The 26,630-nt window shown below is 40.9% G+C and overlaps 1 protein-coding gene across 3 annotated transcripts in view; it reads left to right on the top strand.

The window, feature by feature from the left end:
* LOC114553640 (dihydropyridine-sensitive L-type skeletal muscle calcium channel subunit alpha-1) overlaps positions 1-24,590 on the top strand; it is a 38,401-nt gene extending 13,811 nt beyond the window's left edge. For 2 of the 3 annotated variants that reach the window (XM_028574943.1, XM_028574944.1), the window contains 25 exons: positions 575-704; positions 837-896; positions 1,368-1,474; positions 2,240-2,327; positions 2,414-2,521; positions 2,615-2,667; positions 3,893-4,039; positions 4,236-4,437; positions 6,819-6,977; positions 7,196-7,306; positions 8,439-8,522; positions 8,967-9,014; positions 9,420-9,446; positions 9,537-9,662; positions 9,748-9,813; positions 10,530-10,621; positions 11,176-11,335; positions 12,206-12,333; positions 12,463-12,559; positions 13,618-13,720; positions 19,619-19,720; positions 19,966-20,096; positions 20,885-21,007; positions 22,022-22,167; positions 23,960-24,590. In XM_028574943.1, the coding sequence (XP_028430744.1) occupies positions 575-704; positions 837-896; positions 1,368-1,474; positions 2,240-2,327; positions 2,414-2,521; positions 2,615-2,667; positions 3,893-4,039; positions 4,236-4,437; positions 6,819-6,977; positions 7,196-7,306; positions 8,439-8,522; positions 8,967-9,014; positions 9,420-9,446; positions 9,537-9,662; positions 9,748-9,813; positions 10,530-10,621; positions 11,176-11,335; positions 12,206-12,333; positions 12,463-12,559; positions 13,618-13,720; positions 19,619-19,720; positions 19,966-20,096; positions 20,885-21,007; positions 22,022-22,167; positions 23,960-23,972 (2,611 nt within the window). In that variant the 3' untranslated portion in view covers positions 23,973-24,590. Of the gene's footprint in view, positions 1-574; positions 705-836; positions 897-1,367; positions 1,475-2,239; positions 2,328-2,413; positions 2,522-2,614; positions 2,668-3,892; positions 4,040-4,235; positions 4,438-6,818; positions 6,978-7,195; positions 7,307-8,438; positions 8,523-8,966; positions 9,015-9,419; positions 9,447-9,536; positions 9,663-9,747; positions 9,814-10,529; positions 10,622-11,175; positions 11,336-12,205; positions 12,334-12,462; positions 12,560-13,617; positions 13,721-19,618; positions 19,721-19,965; positions 20,097-20,884; positions 21,008-22,021; positions 22,168-23,959 lie in introns of those variants that run through there. The other variant, XR_003692360.1, reaches the window with a different exon arrangement.
* Positions 24,591-26,630: the final 2,040 nt, after the last annotated feature.

Below are 26,630 nucleotides of genomic sequence, written 5' to 3'. Positions count from 1 at the left end.
ATTACAAATGACATAAATATAGATATTTCCAAAAAAGCAGGAAATTATAAATATAATAAATATCATCAATATTTAATAAATATGCCACACATTGACACAAAATTACATACTACAAGCATATTATTACAGCTATATCAGGTTAATTGACTGCTTCATGTGAGCTGGGCCAAACTGTTTGTAATATTTAGATTTTAATTATACCTATCACATACAGTTTTTAGGTTGTCAAAAAATGGCCCATTTGTGTGACGTTCTGTCATGTTATTTAATCCCCAAATGGCAGTGATAGAGGCAGTGATTTTACCGTTTACTGTACAGGCGTCGGGGTGCGTTTCTCCAAAAGTTAAATCTGTCGTAAGATTTCACCGCGTGCCGCTGTGGGGTTTTTCGGCACCTAAAGGCACTACCTCCATTCAAAATGAATGGAAAGACCTGTGTTTTTGCCGTACCGTCTGAGGACCACCGCTGTCTATGTAAACGCAACTTGTTAACTTTTTGAAACGTGTCCCTGCCCGTCCGATATCACAAGTTCTTTTTCTCACACTGTCATGAACGTGTCTTTTAACTATTTCAGGTTCAGGAAGCTCTGCCATCGTATTATCAATGCGACTACTTTCACCAACATCATCCTCCTCTTCATCCTACTGTCATCAGTTTCTTTAGCTGCTGAGGATCCCATCGATCCCATGTCCTTCAGGAACCAGGTGACAAGTGCATGCCCGTCCCATTGTAATTTAAAAGTTGCAATTGAAACATTTCAGTTTTCATTCACATTGTAAGAATTTAGCATATATGTTATATTATTATTGATTTTACAAATAATGTGACATTTTTAGGTGTTGGCCTATGCTGATATAGTCTTCACTTCGGTGTTCACAGCGGAAATTGTGCTCAAGGTAATTACAGGTACCACAGTTGATATTGTTGCTACAGATGGTTGACAAATGGAGAGTGGTGAAGGTGATTTCAGGGCTGTTTCCCTGAATAACCTGAGCCTGTCAGTGGCCAACAAAACTTTTAGTGAATGGAAATTGATTGCACATATTCCCAATAGCATTACATTGCAGCCCAGTTCACCGCTGCTGGCCACAATTTTCTTGCTCAAAATTGGACCAATTTCAAAGATTTTTCATCAGTCACTTAGACAAAAAAAAACAATTTAGTTCAAATGTAAGCCCCAAATTCTCTGAACATTCAGACAACCTTATGAGATTAAGTAGATGCAATGCTTATTTTTTTGTTTGTGATTCTGCTTTTTTGTTTTGCCTTTTAGTTGTTGTCTATAAGCTATAAGTTATACCTACCTCAGAAACATGTTCTTAGTACAGTTGTGGTGTTCATAATGGACAACAAGTATTCATTTTCAGATGACAACATATGGTGCCATTCTTCACAAAGGGTCTTTCTGTCGGAACTCTTTCAATATCTTGGATCTTCTGGTGGTCAGTGTATCTCTCCTCTCAATGGGCATGGAGTAAGTAGAGTCTAAAAAATGTACCTCATTACTTTCTATTGACTGACCTCTCTCATGCAAAGAGCTCTTTTTCTTGTTGACTTCTGGATTTGATAAAGCAATGCCATGTGTTATCACACCATTAGGTCTTTTTAGACAGTAAGCGACACTTCAACTGCGTACCTGTTTGGATCTGCGGGGTCTCGCTGCGCTCCTCATGTTAATAGCAGACAATGCACAAAACGCCAGGCGCTCTGTGCATGGTTGGTGGTAACCATGGCATTTCTGTGCACTACGCCTGTACAACTGAATGACATTAGTTGACTGTGGTATCAGTGGCGGATCATAGTCTTTGCTAACCACAGACTGTTTTTGTTGATAGATGATAGAGTTAGCATATTTGTAGCTTTATAGCCTAATTTAGGTTAAAACTATATGTAACGTTACCCGATACATCCAGTCTTGTGTCGATGCTCTGACATGCGAAAGCCCCACTGTTGATGTCCTGATAACTGTTATTATATATATTTTCAGGGAACTCACAAACAGCATTGATTTGTACTGTGTGTCGGCTAGGGAAAAGTTAAAGACAATTCAACTCTTGGAACTCTATTGCGACAGTTTCACTGGATTGTGGCCGCTTGTCTTGCGCCGCCTGTCAAGCGATTGCCCGCTTGCCACTTACTGGAAATAAATTACAAGGCGCGTAAATCGCTTCCCGTCTCAAAAAATACCTTTAGACTTAACAACAAAAAATTGCGATGTGCCTGTGTTTGTATAATCTAGATCCAGTGCCATCTCGGTGGTGAAGATTCTCAGGGTGTTAAGGGTACTCCGGCCCCTAAGGGCCATCAACAGAGCCAAGGGACTCAAGGTATAAGATGTCTATCAATAAACTGCAGTTATAAATGGCCATAACATTGATCTGATTCATCATCTGTATTATCTCTGTCTTTGTAGCATGTCGTCCAGTGCGTGTTTGTTGCTGTAAAGACCATTGGAAATATTGTGCTGGTCACGATGCTGCTAGACTTCATGTTTGCCTGCATTGGAGTCCAACTTTTCAAAGTGAGAAGATGAAGAAATAAAATGGCAAAACTGTTACTTAGCTCTGTATTTTGGTAATGTAAACCTTTGTCTACTGCCTTGTTGCCTTCTCAGGGCCAGTTCTATGCCTGCACAGATCCTGACAAAATGACTGAAGAAACATGCAAGTAAGGACATTGTTGTGTTTATTAGAAAAAGTAATGCTGCGTTTCTCCTAATTTAGTTTTTGCCCTGGGCAAAAGGTTTAACCCCTAAAGAAATGCAGGTTTAGAGGGCTTTTACAACTGCTTAATTTAGTTTGGTTGAATCAAACTAGAGTTCATTTAGATCCTCGGTGCGGTTCATTTGGGCGGGTGTGAATGCAGCAATCGGACTCGGATGCGCACAAAAAGTGGACCAAACAAGCGTACCGAGACATCCTTCAAGAGGTGGTCTCAGTACACTTTCAAGCAAACTCTGGAGCGGTTCGTCTGTGGTGGGAACGTGATCCGACCTCGAATAGACCCAACTACTGGAAGAACTGTGCATTTTTTGACTAAACTAGCTGCCATAGTCAGCTGCGCTGTGCTGACCAGAGCTACAATCAACCCACGCGGTTGTCTCTCCATAGTAGGACTTGAAAAATTGAGTGCGGATCGGATCGCATTTTTCTGTCCGAGCCCGGCCCGCGTCCGACAGAGCAGTAACCGAACCCGGCCCGAGCCCGACAGGCATTAAGATATTTATGTCCAAGCCCGACAAAGTTAAAATCTTGTTTTTTTTCTCATACTAATGACACGTGTACGTTTGTTTGTGTGGAAAGCTTTTATTAAGCAGCTGTAGGAAGGCATTCGGAAATGTCAACAGATGAGCTCATCAGTGCACACGGGGCAACAAGCCCACGTTAACACAGGCACGCACCTACATAATAAGCTTTTTTAAATTTAAAATGTGGAATGCCTTATCGCGCTGATGTGACCGAGCCGGACCCAAACCCGAACATCACTTCTAAATATCTGTCCGAACCCTGCCCAGCCCGGCGGTTACCGCTGGCTTTTCCTCCTCTCTTTGTTTACCTCCAGAAGTTCCGTTGAAGTTTTCCAGCCTGTTAATTCTGGCCAATCGAAGAGGAGGAGTCTAGGAAATATGATCAATAACACATCTGGCCATTGATGTGAATGTTGTCACGTGAATTGTGTTGCTGCATTTCGATTTGTTTCACCAACCCATTAACTGAGTCAGACCAAAGCAAACAGTGGGTTGGGAAAAGGAACCAAAACAGCTACAATGTATAATTTTTATACCCTTGGTTTGGACCAAATGAACCGATCAACAGGTGTGAAAGCACCCCCAGATGATCTTGACTGTAGCGCTATCTGTCTGTCTGTCTTTCCCTTCCACTTTGTGGCTCAGAGGCTGGTATATAAAGTACCAGGAAGGAGCACTTCATGAAATGGAGGTCCGTAAGAGGGAATGGATCAACTCAGAACTAAACTTTGACAACATCTTCAATGGCATGTTGGCTCTATTCACCATTTCTACCTTTGAAGGATGGCCAAAGTGAGTTGTGATCTCTTCTGTGCTAATTATTCATTGGTTTATATTAATTTCAGCATTGACAACCTAAACATTCATACAGTTTAATCAATGGTACAGCAACAATCCCCCTTTTATTGATTGGGTGAATATTCTTTTTTCTGTCTGTATATTGCATGTGTTTGGATTTGTGTGTGACTTTCTTTTACTATTTACATAGGTTACTATATAAAGCCATTGATTCAAACTTAGAGGATAAGGGCCCAGTGTACAACAACCGAGTGGCCATCTCAATCTTCTTTATCATCTACCTCATCCTTATCGCCTTCTTCATGATGAATATTTTTGTGGGCTTCGTCATCGTCACCTTCCAGGAGCAGGGCGAGCAGGAGTATAAGAACTGTGAGCTGGACAAAAACCAGGTATGTTAATGAATGACTGGAAATGAAAGTGAGGTCACAACCGAGGTCAGGACTGAGCTCTTCCATATTGCCTAAATGAGGCACCTTCATTTAATCTAGTCTTTTTAAATTTTGGGCAGAGACACATAATAATAAGACACATATAATCTCAATTCAAAAAGTCCTCCAAACCATACGGCGATATGGGTGGTTTATTCCTACCCTCTAATGCAACCCACAGGAGAGATTCATGAGTAAGTGCCCCTAGTGGTGGCAGGTAATACGACATTTTATCTAACTGTACGTACACACCGCCGCCGACTTGAGCTGCAAAGAAGCTCTGGACGCCCTGTCGAGGACGCTTGTCAAAAAGTCCGAGGAAGCTGTTTGACGCTTTGGCCGCTCTGACGTGGCAGCGTTCTTCGATCATGTGCAACACACGATTGAAGACAAAGCACAAGCAGCCACTGCACGGCCAATACACTGACACTAGAAACCTTTTATAAATGACATATATAAGGACATCATTTGTATTGTTTGTTGGTCACAGCGGTGTCTGTTAGCAGTTAGCCGCTGAACCGCAGCAGAATGCAGGCAGAGCGAGCAGCCGCCAGCTGTTGACCCGTGCAGGACTTCACTGTGAGCGGACTGTTTAGAGACCATGTGACGGCACGTTAACTGGTCCCTATACGCAAACAACGTTACATCATAAATGAAAGGGGAACCCAGCAACGGCGATTATGAGATTTCCCTCCATTTTCATGGAACTAATGTCTTGGTAGGAACAAAAGTTTACATCGTATGTTTCTCCAGAATCAGCCAGCGAGAAGGACGTCTATATTCCGATTGGTTGCTGCCGTTTGCCGCTGCTTGCCGCTGAACCGCGTCATAGCTCATTACCATAAAGTTGACCAAAGTTCAACTTTCTGATTGACGCTCAAAACGCTCAAAACGCCCAAAACGCGACGCCGACAGTTTTGACGCTCCTTGCAGCTGAGAGAAGCCAGCTTCCATTGAAAATTAATGACTTCCGGTATCTTTAGACGCCCAAGTCGGCGGCGGTGTGTACGTACAGTAAAGCAGAGAATGTAACATTAACAGTCAGGATTTTAAACACGTTTTTACGTTGTCAAGCAGTCACAGTTTGATTGTTTGGGCACCAAAACAACTTAATTAAGTTTAGAAAAAGATCGTGGTTTGGGTTCAAATCAGACGTTACTTCACTTCCGATTGTGCACGTGACACTGAACGTGACATTTCGTAAAGTTAAAATAAAAACTTTTTATTTTCAAACGGGACTCAAACCCTAGTCTCTTGGGTAAAAAGTCCTGTGTTTGTTTTTATTTATCATCCACCCCAACATACCTCCTTACACAGACATTTGGCGCTCTTATACAGTGGTGCTCATAAGTTGAACCCATGCTAAAGTTGACTAAAATGAGGAATAAAAAAATCATCTTTTGGAAATTGATCTTAATGCCTTAATTAAAAAACTATTTAGAAAAATCCAACCTTTAAGGACAACAATTTTCTTTGTGAATGAATAATGTATCGTAAATAAATAAATGCTCTTTCTTAAAATACAGGGGACATAGGTATACACACCCCTATGTTAAATTCCCATAGAGGCAGGCATATTTTTATTTTTAAAGGCCAGTTATTTCATGGATCCAGGATACTATGCATCCTGATAAAGTTCCCTTGGCCTTTGGAATAAAAATAGCCCCCCATCATCACATACCCTTCACCATACCTAGAGATTGGCATGGGAACTTTTTTGAAGAACATTTATTTAAAGGGAACTTTTTTGAAGAACATTTATTTATGATACATTATTCATTCACAAAGAAAACTGGTGTCCTTAAAGATTAGATTTTTCCTAATAATGATTTTAATGACGCATTAAGATCAATTTCCAAAAGATGATTTTTTAGTCAACTTTAGCATGGGTTCATAAACTTATGAGCACCACTGTACTTACTTCCTGCTTTACTCCCATCATAATTACCATGGCGACTAGAGGGTGTAGCCACTAGAAATGTAAATATAGGTCTTAATCGTTGCTTGAAAAAACTCTATGGGAGCGTTTTTTTAGAGAGGAAAGTCTCTCTCAATATAAGAAAATATCTAAATGTGTTTGTTAAACTTCATGCCCTTGCCAATGCCAAAACATAAACTTTAACCTAAACCTAACCCTAACCAAATTTAAGAGACCCTTGCCAAAAAGTATTATTTATGTAAAAGAAAAAAAGTTTCATCTAATATATCTTTGCTAGATTTTGTTTTAGTCTCAACTCTCTGTTTTTGATATCAGCCTTAAAAACTCCATCATTCTGATTTGTCACATGTTTACTTTGTCTAAGCCCTGCATCTCTCCCCCCCCTTCTATTTAACCCCTCTAGCGCCAGTGTGTGCAGTATGCTCTTAAGGCCCGACCACTGCGATGTTATATTCCCAAGAACCCCTACCAGTATCAGGTGTGGTACATTGTCACCTCCTGCTACTTTGAGTACCTCATGTTCCTCCTTATTATGCTCAACACCATGTGTCTTGGAATGCAGGTATGAAAACAACACACGTCACATACATATACCACAGTATCTGTCATTCTATCTCTCTATCTATCTCTCTATCTATCTATCTATCTATCTATCTATCTATCTATCTATCTATCTATCTATCTATCTATTTATCTGTTTGTCTGTCTGTCTGTCTGATAGTAGGGAATAAAGAACAAAAGCAAAATATTTTTTTCAATCTGTTCTTCTTTAACCCATAGCACTGTAACCAGTCGGCTCACGTCACTCACCTGTCTGACATGCTCAACGTGATTTTCACTGTGCTCTTCACTGTGGAGATGATCCTTAAACTCATGGCCTTCAAAGCAAAGGTTTGTTAAAATTGAACGTGTTATTACATTTTCCAAATACATCACGCTAACCCGTTCTCACTCTCAACCCGTCAAATACTGACGCTTGGGTCAGTGGCTCTCAGCGTCAGATACCGACGCACAAAGCACCCTTTAACTGTCTGCATGGAACACACTGGGCATAGCAGTAGCTCGACCCCTGCGCTGTAAGATGACGTAGTATGAAGAGCGACGACATATAGAGGCAGGTTGGGACGGGGGAACGAGGATACCGGCGTTTGTGTCCCATTCTTGTTCTGCGTGCCAGTTAAAGGTGCACTAGGAGTTCCTACATGGTCACTTCTGTTGACGTTCCAAGTAAATTCCAAACAAAACAGAGCAAGCTTGCCCCTCCCCTCATGTTTCTGTAACTGTCACGACTAACTGTCACTAACCCTCACCCTCTCCCCCAACCATCTTGTCGGTGATTGGCTGGAACGTGGTTTGTTGTATTTTGGTGCCCAGCCTGTGCCCCTACTGTTTGTTTGACATTTACGACCCCTGTGTTGTCTCCTGAGACCGGGCTTTTTCACGGTGTGTTCAGGGGGGCAGGCAGCTAGCGGATCAAGGAGAGATGACTACGATTTGAGACAAAAATGAAATTGCGCTGAAACGATGCAGGAACTCATAGTGCTCACCTTTCAACATACATTTTGTAACCCCACCCACAATATATTCCTAACCCTAAGTGGTTTTATCCTGTGCGGTCGAAAAATGACACCAATAGGGTGTTCGCAAGCATCAGCATTTGACGAGTTGGTAGTGAGAATGTGTTGATCAGGTAAACAGTGATTTAGTGATAGTAAATTTACCAAAAAAAGTTAAACCTCTGTGATCCATAAAACGCAAATTTACAGTGACAACAAACCTCACACACACAAACACAAAAGGTTATTCAGACCACATACACATGCATACTTTTTTAAGTGTACCACTTTTCACATTATCATGATTTGTGCAGTACTGCTAAAACATTTTCTGCCTTTAAACAACATTTTATTTCTTTAATTTCTTTATTAACCTGAAGTCACAAATGGACATGCATGCATACATGCATCATGACAAGTGAAGTACCATGGCGAGTGACATCCATACTTCTCTCGTATTTTCAAAGGGTTATTTTGGAGACCCATGGAACGTCTTTGACTTTGTCATCGTCATTGGAAGTGTCGTGGACGTGATGTTGAGTGAAATTGATGTGAGTACCATGGCCTTGCTCTCTCTCTCTCTTTCTTTTCTCTCTCTCTCTCTTTCTCCCTCACACACACATACACACACACACACACACACACACACACACAACGTTACATATACTTTCACATATTTAAACACGCATAGATTTGGGGGCATTGCATTGACATTTGACTAATTTACTCGACTCGTAACCACAAAACTGTACATATTTGTTGAAAGTCTTCAGAATACATCCAGATAAACTTGAAAATCCATGCAGTATATAGTGCATACATGTTCACCTTTTGTTTTATGAATGGTGACATTAAATGTTTTCCTTCTCTGCTTTCCCTGTTCATGCCTTCATCTCTCATTGTCATTTATTTTTTGCCACAGACAACTTTACGGCAGAACGCTCTCTTTCTTTACTCTCTGACATCACTTCTTGACTTGTGTTTCCCTCCCACAGGCAGCACTGGCCTCCTCTGGAGGACTTTACTGTCTCCACGGCTGCACTGTAACTATTCACCTGCTTCAGTTTTGCATGACATTTACATGTTGCATGAAATTTGCCTGAACAGGGATTAGACTGAAATGAAACCATTGGGCAGAATTATGCATGAATTAAGTTATTCTTCACTTGACTGGGCACTGGTAATAATTCTGCTTTAGTTCAGCACTAATAACACCTGCATGCTCAAAAGAATATCTTATTTTGTTTTGAAGAAGCTCACACTTGTTCTGCTTCTCATGCAAGAGTTTCCTTTATGAAATTATCAGATGTGGTTGTGTTAACACTAACAAAGTTTGGTGAAGGTGACCATTACAACAGTTCAAGAAAAACGGATGTACGTAGCAAAACGTTTGTTAAAGCCATTTGTCAGAGGGCAGCAATAGAAAAACAATATATTTGTTTCTGCAGGCAGTGGATCCCATGCAAGCAATTGCGGTGAGTTGCTTTAACTTTTCTTGGATTTGAGTTTGGTGGAGTTCCAAAGTTGGCACAATGTAATGACCAATTTGTCCTCTCTCTGACAAGTCTTCTGAGAACATGAGCGTATCAGTCACATTCTTCAGACTGTTTCGTGTCATGCGTCTAGTGAAACTTTTGAATCGCTCTGAGGGGATACGGAATCTTCTGTGGACCTTTATCAAATCCCTTCAGGTCAGTACTATCTCTCAGCAAAAATCTGCCTGTGGTTTAGAATTACTATGTCTGTCTGACAGCGTCATTGGTTGTTGTGTTGCAGGCTCTTCCATATGTGGCCCTGCTCATTCTCATGCTGTTCTTTATATACGCTGTGGTTGGAATGCAGGTACACACACACACACACACACACACACACCACCCATTGATATTTATATCATGGCCACTGAGTATTAACAGTAACAGTGAGGTTAAGCTAAAGATCAACATCGGAAAGGATAAATAGCTTGTCATTATGAACCATGCAAGTATAATTTAAAATCTGTTGATATGTGTTGGTCTTGCATTGCCAGACCTATCTCGATAGCGTTGTGGAGTAAGTTCTGGCTACACCACACATACCTTCTAGGATAGGAGAAAAAAAAACGCTCTGGGTTGTTTGCATTTCTTTAAACCAATCACAGTTGTCTTGGGTGGCGCTAAGCTCCGGACGCAGCGACGGTGGCTTTGCAAAATAGTCTCGGGAAAGAACTACTAACTCAGTTAATTTCTATTTCCCCATCAGGATTTCAAAACTCCGAGCAGCATGGTGAACCTCTTCCTGTTTAGCTAGATGTTTACAAGCAAGGCAAACAACAGAAATTCAGAGTCTCAGGAACTGTATTTCATGTATATTGTATTTTTAATGATTATTTTATGAACAGAAAAGAGAGGTCAAAATTAGTTTTTTTTTATTAAATATGACAATTTCTTGGCAAAAGGCCATTGTATAAGCAGGATTATACCCTCCAAGTTTGTACATGTCATGATTGTAATGGATCATGTGGGGTCTAAGACCACCCAGTGCAAATCATCACCTTAACATAACCTTTTTTTTTTCTGCAGATATTTGGTAAAATTGCGCTGGTTGACGGCACATACGTCAACAGAAACAACAACTTCCAGACATTCCTACAGGCTGTGCTGCTGTTATTCAGGTTGGTGGTCTGTCTTCCTCTGTAAGGGCTACAGAAAAATTCATCAAACAACTCTAACAGCACAGCTATGTTCAGAAAACATCTGTTGTAAAAACCTTTTATTGGTTCCCATGTACCATACAAAGCAGTGTATCGCCATGTGTACTTTGTCCAAAGAAATCCCACCAATCAGTCCCAAAACCTCCCCTCTAGAGAGTAAATGCCATAAACATATTATTTGTAAATCTTTACAATCATACCCCGAAAGAACCAAGCAGACCTGCCTGGTTGCACGGTCCAAATTTTCTTACAAACTTGCCATTTTCAGCGTGTAGCTTGTTTGTTTGTTTCCTGAAGCAAAGGGATTTTGAGAACGTCAACACACAGGGAGCCACACAGAGGTGAGGGACATCAGGCAGTTATCCTGGACATATTTCGTTGATCCAGACTATATACGAAGTAGATAAAAAGCAAGACTCATGGTAGGAAACAAGAGCACAAAGCAGGCCTGCCTTGTTGCACGATCCAAACCAACAGAGCACTGCTTTAGATAAAGTATTTTCTTTGTTGTGCAGATGTGCTACAGGGGAGGCATGGCATGAAGTGATGTTAGCGTGTATGTACGGGAAGAAGTGTGATCCCAAGTCGGACTACTTACCTGGGGAAGAGTACACCTGTGGATCCAACTTTGCCATCATCTACTTCATGAGTTTCTACATGCTCTGTGCCTTTCTGGTAAAACAACACACATTCATATGCTCTAAACACACATTAAAGAGCATCCTAAAATTTCCCATTTCAGCTTCATAACATTGCCTTCACATGTTCAAAAATTCAGCTGTCTGCACCACCTGCGTGATGGCTCGCATTTCACTCACGCTCAAGAGCGACCTAATGTGTAATTTGTGCCTGACAGGGAAAGCAGTACAGTGTCTCCAGAGACCAAACTAGGGATGTTAATGATTAATCATCGATCAGTTGGTTGGTTGTTAAGATTGTGATTGAACACGTGAAATTTAATCAATCTACTATCAAATAAAGATCTGAAAGATTAGCGTAGACACTCCTATTACATTCTAGCCAGGGGCGGAGCCAGACATTGTAAACATTTGGGGCTCCTCCCAAACTTAGGGGGGGTCCTCGAAGATTTGTTTCCAATTTACGGCAGCTATGGGCACTATTTTTAAAGCCACTTGAGATAATAATGTTATTTTTTCTGATCAGTTTGGTTTTTATTAGTAATTTTATGCTAGAAAAATGGGCTAAAAAGTCATGATTGACAGCTGTGATTGACTCTTACTTGGTCGGGCGGGTGTATGGGCGGGACTTCAATAACATGGCTTCACCGCCCAAGAACTACTGCGCAGACACTGGCTCCAAAATTTACTTTTGTACAGCGGGAGGAAGTGGAGACACGTCGTTCATCTTTACAGCCTATGATTAGAACATCGTAGTGTTTCTACAATATACTGTACGTCACTGCTGCTGAGTTGTGTGTTTTTTTTTTTCATTGGAAGGAGATATTAAAAGGAATCATTTAAACAGGACATGAATGACATGACGTGAATCATACTTACATATATGTATTGCCTCTATTGTTCACAGATTATCAACCTATTTGTGGCTGTCATCATGGATAACTTTGACTACTTGACACGAGATTGGTCTATCCTTGGGCCACAGCACTTGGATGAATTCAAGAAAATATGGGCAGAGTATGATCCTGAGGCTACGTAAGTGTGTGTGTATGTGTGTGTATCTTATCCTCTCTTCTCTTAAATAGGAGGAATCAAGAACAATGCCCAATGTATATTTAAATACTTTTTTTAACTTAAGTATTCCAAATTCATTATTTTGTACAGGGGGCGTATTAAGCACCTTGATGTGGTGACACTCCTACGAAGAATACCTCCTCCTCTGGGTTTTGGCAAGTTTTGTCCTCATCGTATCGCCTGCAAGGTGAAAGAAAACTTCAGGCTGATGTGTGGTGTCACATAGCAATCCTAATGTAATCAAGTATTTTGTTCTTCAGCTAGATAATGGCGAGTTAGAACTATGGGTACATCCCAGGTCCTTAAATTGCATCCCCGTTTCCTTCACTTGCACATTCCTCGCGTCTTAGTCCGTCCCACCGAGGAAGCATGGGAGAGATGGAGGATATAATGCGAGGATAGAGGAAACAAGGAAATGTGTTTTTAGAGGGATGAGACGTCATTTCCTCTGAAGCATCACTCGTTAGCTGTATGGGCGGCGTTAGCAACGGCTTTCACAGCAGCACGGCTTCCGCGAAGGCTGCTCTAGTGTATCCTCGCTCATAGCTCTTCAGAGATCCCTCATTCTAGCTCATAGCTCCTAAGAGATCCATCCTCCATTCACGCGGCAGGAATAAGAGCTTTGAGACGGCCTTCACAAAGGTGGACAAGAACGACTTTCGTTTCAAGCAAGGAGCAAGGAGATATCAAATAAGAGACTTAGGATCTTGGCCTCTGTGTTTTTTCCAGTTCAGTTGTTTGTAGTGAATTTCAGTAGGCAGGCCTTTGTGTATCAAACCGGATGAGATTATGCAATGTCTTGTATAGTTTCACCAACATACATGTATTTAAATACTTGCTTTTAGTAAGCATCTGTTATTTGGCCAGAGACTAGCTAGGTAGCTTACAAAATCAGCTTACGGTTTACCTAATTCTTTCAACTGAAGTTGAACTAAGTTAACAGTGCTTGGTACAAACCTTGATATGTTTTGTTGTTGTTTTTTCAATAATTTTTCATTGTGGTGTAAATGTTATTTTATTTATTTAATCTGCATTTGAAACTTGGCTCTCTCAATTGTGGAATGTCTTGTTATCAACCAATGAGTTTTTTTCTTTTTTTTAAATAACAAGGGGAAAATGACCTGAAAACTGAACAAAAGAACCCTAAAAAAAGCATAGATTTTTTTCTTTCTTGTAATTAATTTATAAAACCAGAAATGATTAACATTGTTACATTATGTTGCATGTGTGTGTTTGTTTCTCTAGAGGTTGGTCTCCATGAACATGCCTCTCAACAGTGATGGAACAGTCACCTTCAACGCCACACTGTTTGCCCTGGTTAGAACTGCACTGAAAATAAAGACAGAAGGTTTGTGTTACCAACAATGTTTGTGTGTAGTCATTTATGTGAATATGGGTTTAAAATGTAAAGAAACTCATTTCCAGAAGGTCACGTAGTTTTCATGCATGATTGGTCAAAAGAAAATTCATTGCATTGTGGAAAAAACATACCACTGGGTTGAGAATGACCAGCCTGGTCTCGCAGAATCCCGTGAAATGATCACAAACCGTTACCGTGGTGGTGGAACGGAATGTGTGAAAATTCCGTGTGGCCACCACGGAAAACAATGCCAATGTAAAGTCAGTGAGAAGATGACGTAGCATTAAGAGCGACTATGGTAGTGAGTAGTATGAAAGCCCGAAAATCTGCATAGGGAGGTTGGTTGGGTGCGGTGGATGGGTCAAACAACACAGAACTTTCACCCACATGTCACGTATCCTAAAACCAACTGTCCTGTTCTTCTTTACCTAAACCCAACTGTCCCGTTCTTCTTTATCTAAACCCAACTGTTCCGTTCTTCTTTATCTAAACCCAACTGTCCCGTTCTTCTTTATCTAAACCCAACTGTTCCGTTCTTCTTTATCTAAACCCAACTGTCCCGTTCTTCTTTACCTAAACCCAACTGTCCCGTTCTTCTTTACCTAAACCCAACTGTCCCGTTCTTCTTTACCTAAACCCAACTGTCCCGTTCTTCTTTATCTAAACCCAACTGTCCCGTTCTTCTTTATCTAAACCCAACCTTCCCGTTCTTCTTTACCTAAACCCAACTGTCCCTTTCTTCTTTTACTAAACCCAACTGTCCCGTTCTTCTTTATCTAAACCCAACTGTCCCGTTCTTCTTTACCTAAACCCAACTGTCCCGTTCTTCTTTATCTAAACCCAACTGTTCCGTTCTTCTTTATCTAAACCCAACTGTCCCGTTCTTCTTTATCTAAACCCAACTGTCCCGTTCTTCTTTACCTAAACCCAACTGTTCCGTTCTTCTTTATCTAAACCCAACTGTCCCGTTCTTCTTTTACTAAACCCAACTGTCCCGTTCTTCTTTACCTAAACCCAACTGTCCCGTTCTTCTTTACCTAAACCCAACTGTCCCATTCTTCTTTACCTAAACGCAACTGTCCCTTTCTTCTTTACCTAAACCCAACTGTCCTGTTCTTCTTTATCTAAACCCAACTGTCCCGTTCTTCTTTATCTAAACCCAACTGTTCCGTTCTTCTTTATCTAAACCCAACTGTCCCGTTCTTCTTTACCTAAACCCAACTGTCCCGTTCTTCTTTATCTAAACCCAACTGTTCCGTTCTTCTTTATCTAAACCCAACTGTCCCGTTCTTCTTTATCTAAACCCAACTGTCCCGTTCTTCTTTACCTAAACCCAACTGTCCCGTTCTTCTTTATCTAAACCCAACTGTTCCGTTCTTCTTTATCTAAACCCAACTGTCCCGTTCTTCTTTTCCTAAACCCAACTGTCCCTTTCTTCTTTTACTAAACCCAACTGTCCCTTTCTTCTTTACCTAAACCCAACTGTCCCGTTCTTCTTTATCTAAACCCAACTGTCCCGTTCTTCTTTATCTAAACCCAACTGTCCCGTTCTTCTTTACCTAAACCCAACTGTTCCGTTCTTCTTTATCTAAACCCAACTGTCCCGTTCTTCTTTTACTAAACCCAACTGTCCCGTTCTTCTTTACCTAAACCCAACTGTCCCGTTCTTCTTTACCTAAACCCAACTGTCCCATTCTTCTTTACCTAAACGCAACTGTCCCTTTCTTCTTTACCTAAACCCAACTGTCCCGTTCTTCTTTATCTAAACCCAACTGTCCCGTTCTTCTTTATCTAAACCCAACTGTTCCGTTCTTCTTTATCTAAACCCAACTGTCCCGTTCTTCTTTACCTAAACCCAACTGTCCCGTTCTTCTTTATCTAAACCCAACTGTTCCGTTCTTCTTTATCTAAACCCAACTGTCCCGTTCTTCTTTATCTAAACCCAACTGTCCCGTTCTTCTTTACCTAAACCCAACTGTCCCGTTCTTCTTTATCTAAACCCAACTGTTCCGTTCTTCTTTATCTAAACCCAACTGTCCCGTTCTTCTTTACCTAAACCCAACTGTCCCGTTCTTCTTTATCTAAACCCAACTGTCCCGTTCTTCTTTACCTAAACCCAACTGTCCCGTTCTTCTTTATCTAAACGCAACTGACCCTTTCTTCTTTATCTAAACCCAACTGTTCCGTTCTTCTTTATCTAAACCCAACTGTCCCGTTCTTCTTTATCTAAACCCAACTGTCCGTTCTTCTTTATCTAAACCCAACTGTCCCGTTCTTCTTTATCTAAACCCAACTGTCCCGTTCTTCTTTACCTAAACCCAACTGTCCCGTTCTTCTTTACCTAAACCCAACTGTTCCGTTCTTCTTTATCTAAACCCAACTGTCCCGTTCTTCTTTTACTAAACCCAACTGTCCCGTTCTTCTTTATCTAAACCCAACTGTCCCGTTCTTCTTTACCTAAACCCAACTGTCCCCCGGTTCTTCTTTTATCTAAACCCAACTGTCCCGTTCTTCTTTATCTAAACCCAACTGTCCCGTTCTTCTTTACCTAAACCCAACTGTCCCTTTCTTCTTTTACTAAACCCAACTGTCCTGTTCTTCTTTATCTAAACCCAACTGTCCCGTTCTTCTTTATCTAAACCCAACTGTCCCGTTCATCTTTACCTAAACGCAACTGTCCATTTCTTCTTTTACTAAACCCAATTGTCCCGTTCTTCTTTACCTAAACCCAACTGTCCCGTTCTTCTTTACCTAAACCCAAGTGTCCCTTTCTTATTTTAATAAACCAAACTGTCCCGTTCTTCTTTATCTAAACCCAACTGTCCCGTTCTTCTTTATCTAAACCCAACTGTCCCGTTCTTCTTTATCTAAACCCAACCTTCCCGTTCTTCTTTATCTAAACCCAACTGTCCCGTTCTTCTTTATCTAAACCCAACTGTCCCGTTCTTCTTTACCTAAACCCAACTGTTCCGTTCTTCTTTATCTAAACCCAACTGTCCCGTTCTTCTTTACCTAAACCCAACTGTCCCGTTCTTCTTTACCTAAACCCAACTGTCCCGTTCTTCTTTATCTAAACCCAACTGTCCCGTTCTTCTTTACCTAAACCCAACTGTCCCGTTCTTCTTTATCTAAACCCAACTGTCCCTTTCTTCTTTATCTAAACCCAACTGTTCCGTTCTTCTTTATCTAAACCCAACTGTCCCGTTCTTCTTTATCTAAACCCAACTGTTCCGTTCTTCTTTATCTAAACCCAACTGTCCCGTTCTTCTTTATCTAAACCCAACTGTCCCGTTCTTCTTTACCTAAACCCAACTGTCCCGTTCTTCTTTACCTAAACCCAACTGTTCCGTTCTTCTTTATCTAAACCCAACTGTCCCGTTCTTCTTTTACTAAACCCAACTGTCCCGTTCTTCTTTATCTAAACCCAACTGTCCCGTTCTTCTTTACCTAAACCCAACTGTCCCGTTCTTCTTTATCTAAACCCAACTGTCCCGTTCTTCTTTATCTAAACCCAACTGTCCCGTTCTTCTTTACCTAAACGCAACTGTCCCTTTCTTCTTTTACTAAACCCAACTGTCCTGTTCTTCTTTATCTAAAGCCAACTGTCCCGTTCTTCTTTATCTAAACCCAACTGTCCCGTTCATCTTTACCTAAACGCAAGTGTCCCTTTCTTATTTTAATAAGCCAAACTGTCCCGTTCTTCTTTACCTAAACCCAACTGTCCCGTTCTTCTTTATCTAAACCCAACTGTCCCTTTCTTCTTTATCTAAACCCAACTGTTCCGTTCTTCTTTATCTAAACCCAACTGTCCCGTTCTTCTTTATCTAAACCCAACTGTTCCGTTCTTCTTTATCTAAACCCAACTGTCCCGTTCTTCTTTATCTAAACCCAACTGTCCCGTTCTTCTTTACCTAAACCCAACTGTCCCGTTCTTCTTTACCTAAACCCAACTGTTCCGTTCTTCTTTATCTAAACCCAACTGTCCCGTTCTTCTTTACTAAACCCAACTGTCCCGTTCTTCTTTATCTAAACCCAACTGTCCCGTTCTTCTTTACCTAAACCCAACTGTCCCGTTCTTCTTTATCTAAACCCAACTGTCCCGTTCTTCTTTATCTAAACCCAACTGTCCCGTTCTTCTTTACCTAAACGCAACTGTCCCTTTCTTCTTTTACTAAACCCAACTGTCCTGTTCTTCTTTATCTAAAGCCAACTGTCCCGTTCTTCTTTATCTAAACCCAACTGTCCCGTTCATCTTTACCTAAACGCAACTGTCCCTTTCTTCTTTTACTAAACCCAATTGTCCCGTTCTTCTTTACCTAAACCCAACTGTCCCGTTCTTCTTTACCTAAACGCAAGTGTCCCTTTCTTATTTTAATAAGCCAAACTGTCCCGTTCTTCTTTATCTAAACCCAACTGTCCCGTTCTTCTTTATCTAAACCCAACTGTCCCGTTCTTCTTTATCTAAACCCAACCTTCCCGTTCTTCTTTATCTAAACCCAACTGTCCCGTTCTTCTTTATCTAAACCCAACTGTCCCGTTCTTCTTTACCTAAACCCAACTGTTCCGTTCTTCTTTATCTAAACCCAACTGTCCCGTTCTTCTTTACCTAAACCCAACTGTCCCGTTCTTCTTTACCTAAACCCAACTGTCCCGTTCTTCTTTATCTAAACCCAACTGTCCCGTTCTTCTTTACCTAAACGCAACTGTCCCTTTCTTCTTTTACTAAACCCAATTGTCCCGTTCTTCTTTACCTAAACCCAACTGTCCCGTTCTTCTTTACCTAAACGCAACTGTCCCGTTCTTCTTTACCTAAACCCAATTGTCCCGTTCTTCTTTACCTAAACCCAACTGTCCCGTTCTTCTTTATCTAAACCCAACTGTTCCGTTCTTCTTTATCTAAACCCAACTGTCCCGTTCTTCTTTTACTAAACCCAACTGTTCCGTTTTTCTTTATCTAAACCCAACTGTCCCGTTCTTCTTTATCTAAACCTAACTGTCCCGTTCTTCTTTACCTAAACCCAACTGTCCCGTTCTTCTTTACCTAAACCCAACTGTCCCATTCTTCTTTACCTAAACGCAACTGTCCCTTTCTTCTTTTACTAAACCCAACTGTCCTGTTCTTCTTTATCTAAACCCAACTGTCCCGTTCTTCTTTTACTAAACCCAACTGTCCCGTTCTTCTTTTCCTAAACCCAACCATCCCGTTCTTCTTTACTTGAACCCAACTGTCCTGTTGTTGTCCCGTGTGTCATGGAAACGTAAACCCACCCACGACCTTTTCCTTAACTTAAGGGGCTGTGTTCATTCTTCCATGGGCCCATCACAGATTTTGTGAAACTGCCACATATTTGGAGTTAATTAAGAGTAACATTACTGTGAGATCAGGTTGGAATGATATGTGTGACTGTGTTCGTACTGTGTAGTGAGTGTGTGCGAGTTAGAGAGACAGCGGCTGTCGGCTGCGCTGACAGCAAACAGCTGTTGGCGATTGGAGCGGAGAAGAAAACCTGCGGTTCATGGCACGTGGCTGACTCATGTGCTCACAACTTATATTCATCTTGCCCACACTGTCTAAACAAAATAGAATGTATTGCCATCCAATCCCAAAAAAAATCCCAATAGTAGTTGGAACCAAATTTTTAAAAGATTTTGCGATTACCGTGGAATCTTTTCTAATTTGGAACCAGGTTTCGGTTCCTAACCCTACACCACTGGAAACATGATTTTGAAAGTTGTGTTACATGTCCACAACTGGAAAATACCGTTAAACTAGTAGCTTTGTTACATTAACAATGGTTATTGAGGGATTTTACCAGTCGAAATTTGAAATGTCTTGAATTTCAGTAACGCCCTTTGTCTTATTATCATCATTCTCTCATTGGTCAGGTAATTTTGAACAAGCCAACGAGGAGCTGAGGGGTATTATCAAGAAGATCTGGAAGCGCACCAGTATGAAACTTCTGGATCAAGTCATCCCACCAATAGGAGGTTAGCTTTTCATTATGAAACCTCGAGATAAGTGCACATTTTTCACTCAAGTTGAACATTTTCAACTTGCACATATGCCTCATTGCATTTTCAAATTTCTGTCTATTTACGTCTTTCCATTACCATTTAATGCAACTGTTAATGTAAAGCCTGATATGTCTAAGGTGTTCTGAAATGGCCACTGTACAGGGGATTTTAATAGCATGGCTTTTCCACACTTTACATGCGTTTTTGTGTTCAAACAGATGATGAGGTGACAGTGGGAAAGTTCTATGCCACTTTCCTAATTCAGGATTATTTCAGGAAATTAAAGAAGAGACAGGAAGAGTACTATGGCTTCCGGCCCACCAAGAAAAGTGCCACCCATGAGATACAGGTAAGTAGTTAATGGTATGTGACGTGTAGTTAATCATTCCTTGATCTTGATCAATTCAGAGGACTTTCGGTATGGCATCAGGGCGACTAATATCCTCAAAATTAGGATGTTTTGTTATTTAAATACAATGATGGAAGATGAAAAGAACCGAAAGGCTAATTATCACAAGGAACCCCCCAAAAATTAAAACCCCACAGTGAAAAAACAACAACACAATGCCATGGGTAGCCTACAAGCTAACATCGATGCCATGTATGCCAAGATAAAGGCTATGAAGGCGGAATTACACAGCTTTTACAACAGCTTTTCTAGAGACATGAAAAGAGATCTTGATTACTTCAATAGTAAGGATAATACCAGCATGTGTGTAGTGTGTAGTACATGATAATACTCTAGAATACAGAATTTACTGTTCATTAAATGTGCGTTGAAGTGATGTTTCAGTGTAAAACTGTAAAAAAATTAAATTTAAGACATTTAAATATCCAAATAAATACCAACAGCTTTATGTAGTATGATGGGAGAGAAAATAAAGGGATGGTATACACAATTTGGTGTTTGTTAGTTAGAAGTTATCTCAGGACACTTTACATATAGAGTAGGTCTAGACCACACTCTATAATTTACAGAGACCGAACGGTTGGGAAGAGAGAGAGAGATACAGAAAAATAATCATATTATTATTGAGCTGGAGATGATGGTCTCAAACATGCACACATGCGTGGTGGGCCTGAATGGGTTTCCTTCTTGTTTTCTTCCCCGACCATATGCTTCTCTGTGTCCATCAGGCGGGGTTGAGAAACATCGAGGAGGAGGGCGTTCCAGAGCTCCACAGGGCCATCTCCGGAGACCTTGTGACCGAAGAAGAGATTGACCGAGCTATTGACGAAGCTGGGGAAAGCATCTACAGGGTAACAGGGCAGACTATGAGTTCATGTCCAGGGAAAAGTTAAGAAGACTTTCACCCACGAAATGGGTCATTTGGTGTCTAAACTTAACCGCTGTCGCTGCATGACGGCCATGTTTTTTTGAAATGGTCGCGACCTCACGGTGATCGACCAGCTCAGAGTTACCTTTGGTTGGCTAACCTTACTACTTTGGTGTCGTCTTTACTGAAGCCAAAATGTGTCCGAACAATGGGCACTGCGTTTTTCTCAGGCTACATTTACATTGCTACGTTTTGGTTTTCAAGCAGAGTTTTGAGCCAAAAGCAATCATCCTTCACACAAGTGTCTTTAGCTCCAGTAGAAGAACAAATCTTTGTTTAAACTAACAAGCCCAACCCACATATCTCCCCAACATTCTGGTATACTGGGCATGCACGTGCCAGAGTAAACACAAGGCAGCATGTATACTCTGCCCATTGCTGGTAGCTGCCATGGTAACGTTAGTAGCTTAGTCTCAGAGAATGAGACCAATAAGACCCAACCAGGCGGCAAAACGTTGGCGTAAGTGTCGGTGTTGCCAAAGGTTTCCGTTTGCGGCCGTTGAGACTGCAACACAGTCGGGGTAAGAAGTGTTTTCAAATGTCTCCGGTTTAGGGGCTCGGAAACGCCAGAACAGCGGAAATGTGAGGTGTAAACGTAGCAAAAGTTATTTGTTTTTAAACCAAAAAGTAGCAATTTAAATGCAGCCTGAGTTGTCAGGAGTCACGTGATCAAACGCGCCAGTATGTTTTTAAGCGGAAACTAGATGAACACACACAGCGGGGAATGTTTTAACAGTATTCAAAACCGAAACAACCGACATGGGAACATAGGTTTGAGGTTCTAAACTTTGGTTTTAATTTGGTTTTTGATTGATCGTCCAGCCCTATGTGATGCAAATATATTTATCACTGACAGTCCCAATACTGATGTGTAATGTTTTTGACATATTTAACGTACATTTAGCCCCCAATAGCTGTGCTTTGTTTTCTTAAACAGAGACAAGGTAGTCTTTTTGGAAACCACTCAGACCCTTTTTCTGTGGAGAGTGAGATAGCCGATGCTACCCAGGCCGCTAGCCAGCGCCCACTGCAGATGGCAGAAGGAGTCAACAACAATATCACCAACAGCCACGCAAGTCACAGGTCTGTGTGCTAATGCTTATGTTTGGGTACGCCCAGTTCAGACCAAAGATTCACGACGAGGCAAAACAAAATTATAGACAAAAAAATCATCCATAATCCATTTTATTTCCATGTTACAAACTGTCAACTGGTCGAAATGGCAAAGTTTTGGGCTCCTCAAGCATGGTGTGTGGTCAAGCAAGCTAGAGAGTGACTTAAGAGAGGGAGAGGCGTTCGAACAAAGCAGCGAATCAGAGAAACAAAACGTTTTCACCGTTTCATCACTTGTAGAAATGCAACTGTAGCAAGCATCTCATTCTCACTATTCTCGTTCATATTTAAAGATGCTAGAAATTATATTAAGCTATAAAAAAGCCTGAAAAGTCTGAAGTTAGAACGGAAGTACAGAGACTCATTGTGTGAATTGGCAAGTTTCTGAACAGCCCGGAGCGTTGCAAGTAGCTGCAAGTTTCAACTCGTCTCGTCGCGAATAATTGGTCTGAACTGGGCTTTACACTTTAAGTTTCTTACTAATTTAAAGTCTATCCACTGCACAGCACTCACTTTTAAAGCTAGTTCACCTGTTACTTTTGTTATTTCCTTCTTCCAAAACAGTGGTGAACACCTGCAGCAATGGAGCAATTGCCAGGAGTTGAGTTTTAATTAAAGTGCTCATATTATGCTTTTTGGCTTTTCCCCTTTCCTTTATTGTGTTATATATTTTTTTTGGCACGTTATAGGTTTACAAAGTGAAAAAGCCCAAAGTCCCCCCCAAAGGGAGTTACCATCTCCAACAGAAAACACTGTTCACAAACAGCTCCAAACAGCTCTATTGTAGTCCAGCCTTTACTTCAGAGACCAACGTGGTCACTTTGGAACACACGTTATAATGCTCGCCTAGCTGCTAGCTTGGCACGCCCTCATACTCTGCTTCTGACTGGCTAGTAGTCCTTACCTAGCTACTGCACATGTGCGACTCCCAACAAAGATAGGAACAGAAGTGAGATGTCTCACTCTGTAGCTAAAACGGAGAGCTCAACACCCAGGGTGAAAAGAGGAGCTGCAGCAATGTGCAGTACAACAAATACTGTATATGGTGTTTTCTGAAAATTAAACCACATAAACCTTTTCTGGTACAACCTCTAAATACAATTATGAAGCTGAAAATGAGCATAATATGAGCACTTTAAAACAAAATTAGGCTATCTGCATGCCAAATTAATCAGAGCAAATTACCATATGACCGGTTGCTGACAAGCATTTAGAAGACTAATTTTTAAACGGAGTCTGACACAGTCACTCCACATTAAACTGTGTTGCTTTGCTAGCATCTTTCATAAACCAAATCTCGCGTTACGAACAGCAACATCTCACCGCCGGTCAGACTGACTGCTGGTTTAGGTGGTGTCTTTTTCTTTAGTCTGTGGCCCAACAGGTAAATTAGCTCTCCAAGCTAACGTTAGTGAAAAGTGTTGACATATGAAAGTGTCGAACATGCCTTTTAGATGAAGGAGATGAGAGTGTGTCCAGTTGTTTTTGGCCCTCGTTTGCTCAGCACCGTTAAATTGTACGTACGGGACGCAAGACTTTCCTACCCGGAAGTTCTTGTAAATAAACATTGTGATTGGGTCTGTAGAACCAGGGGCATTGCAACTATGTGATTGCAGTTAACCATTCAGCCACCAGGACGCAACATGAAGCCAACACTGTTCCTTATTCCGTAATCGTGATTTATTCCAATTTGCTGGCCTGCATGTTTGCCTGAAACTGAGATTACATGGCTGTTTCATTCTTCTTCCTTTTGTTTTCTCAGCCTTTATCAATAACAGTAGTTTTGGAAGAATCGGCCTGTGACCATTGATGTCCGTCAGAATTCTTCCGAGCCATGACCTTTGACTTTGGCAAAATGGAGATGGCAGGAGCTTCTCAACAGATCCAAAGAAGAGACTGTGATGAAAGGGGTTGCCAAGGCTGCCAACCCCGCCAAAACCCCACTTGCAACAAGCGTAGAGAATTACAAATACTGCCTGTTCTGGATGGACTGAGATTAAAATGGAATCTGTTCTCTGCTGTCCTGCTGGGACTTACTCTGTTGGGCTCTTTCCTCTTTTGGGAATAATGTAAAAGTAACCCGTAACAAGTTATTTAACTATCGATATTGACTTGTTTTTTCTTCTTTGTACTTTATTACCCTCAGTGGTAAACTTAAAAATAAAGTATAAAAGAAAACACTGCCTGTCACAGAAAGATTTAACTTTACTTTTCTGTCCTTTGTTTTTCTTATCCTTATTTTTTCACGTCTATAAAAACAGGAGCGTTAATTGAAAGGTATTTATTTTAAACGAAATATCAGAATAATTGAAGAATGGAAATCTTACTTTATACTTTTAAAGTGCTCATATTATGCTCATTTTCAGGTTCATAATTGTATTTAGAGGTTGTACCAATATGGGTTTACGTGGTTTAATTTTCAGAAAACACCATATATTTGTTGTTCTGCACATTGCTGGAGCTCCTCTTTTCACCCTGTGTGCTGAGCTCTCCGTTTTAGCTACAGAGTGAGACATCTCACTTCTGTTCCATCTTTGTTGGGAGTCACACATGTGCAGTAGCTAGGTAAGTACTGCTAGTCAGTCAGAAACAGAGTATGAGGACGAGCCATGACAGTACCTAGGTAAAGACTACTAGCCAGTCAGAAGCAGAGTATGAAGGTGTACCATGCTAGCAGCTAGGTGAGCATTATAACGTGTGTTACAAAGTGACCACGTTTGTCTCTGAAGTAAAGGCTGGACTACAATAGAGCTGTTTGGAGCAGTTTGTGAACAGTGTTTTCTGTTGGAGATGGTAAGTCTCTTTGGGGGGGACTTTGGGCTTTTTCACTTTGTAAACCTATAACGTGCACAAAAAAGATATATAACACAATAAAGGAAAGGGGAAAAGCCAAAAAGCATAATATGAGCACTTTAAAGAAAATTCTGTTGTCTGTGATGTTTTGATTTGTTGATATAATGCAAGGGAAAGCTGCATAGAAATTATTATAATTTTTTTTTTTTATACACATTATCACCTTATAAACACATAAAGCAACGTTAGCATTAACATTCATTTGGAGCAGTGTTTCTGCCCAAGATTTACTCTTCTTTTAGCTCTTTGATTACCACCAACTCCTGAAGAAAATATGTGGTTCTTAAGCTGCTAAAAGTAGCAATTTTCTTTTTAAATATTTCACGTAGAAACATTATATTCAAATATGTGTGTGCATAATAGCAATAAATATCAAACAATACATAACTTGAATTGTTTCACTGTGTTCTTCGGTGTTCATTGTGGTGTGCTCTACCCGTGCTTAAAAAATACATAATTCTACACTACACTCTCACAGAGCTCAACAGAGAGCGCCCACTTTTTGAACGGCTGTGGTTCCAGAAATGATTTTCCGCGTTGAATATCTCCATTGGCGTTTCAGGAACCAAGCCAACAAGCTACGAGATGACTCGTGACCATAAAACATTTGATTTGGCCCAAAATAACATTTTGAAAACGGCAAAAGTACAAGAACGTGTTCATAATCGGTCATTTAGTGCTGCACTTCAAATACGGATAACATTCTTTAAAGAAGAAATAAGATAATAAAATAATAATGGGGTTGCCTGGGTAGCTTACCTTGCAGAGCAGTGCGCACCCATATATATAGAGGTGTACTCCTCGACGCAGCAGCCGAGGGTTCGACTCCGACCTGCGGCCCTTTGCTGTATGTCATTCCCCGCGCTCTGCCCCTTCATGTCTATACAAATAATGGCCAAAAAATTATAAAAAATATTATTTTACAAACAAACTTTATAACTCTGCACCTTTTATAACCTTGATTAGTAAGATGTGAAGATGCTGCTGGACAGTTACGTGTGTGTGTGTGTGTGTGTGTGTGTGTCTTGAAGGGGGCATTGGTGACAGCTGAGTACACGTTGACTGAAATGACCTGCAATTCCCCCCCACCCCTCTCTTTTTCTGCCACATCATCCCCCCTTCTCTCCCCGTATAATGACGCATTGTCCACAGGCCACTGTGAAGCCGAGTGAACAACAGGGGCCCGCCGGGACTCTGGGACCAGTCTGAGAGCACCCAGGGGATGAAGCAGCAAATAATAGCAACAGGATTAGAAAAACTGAAGGTTGTGGAGTCTGCAGGAGCGTATAGCGGAAACAAAGCAGTAAGTTATCTGCAATGATTGCATTTTAATGTGTTTCCCGGTGTTATTCAGGCGGGTCAAGATCATGTTTTATGTTTCTAAGTTCTGAGTTACTTCAGACACAATGACAGTGATGATCATTTGCTGCGATGGTTAATACGTGGTTCCTGTATGAAAACGATTAATTCTGCTTCATTTCAGACCTTTGTCTCACTTGCAGTAGCTGATATAATCACTGCTGGAATTCTTAATTCTTTCTGTGCGCAGAGAGCTTAGAGTACAGTGGGAGGTTAAGATC

Source organism: Perca flavescens, chromosome 4 (genome assembly GCF_004354835.1).
Source record: "Perca flavescens isolate YP-PL-M2 chromosome 4, PFLA_1.0, whole genome shotgun sequence".
Lineage (NCBI taxonomy): Eukaryota > Metazoa > Chordata > Actinopteri > Perciformes > Percidae > Perca > Perca flavescens.
The sequence above is the reverse complement of the archived record's forward strand: the minus strand, read 5'-3'. Positions and strand labels throughout refer to the sequence as shown.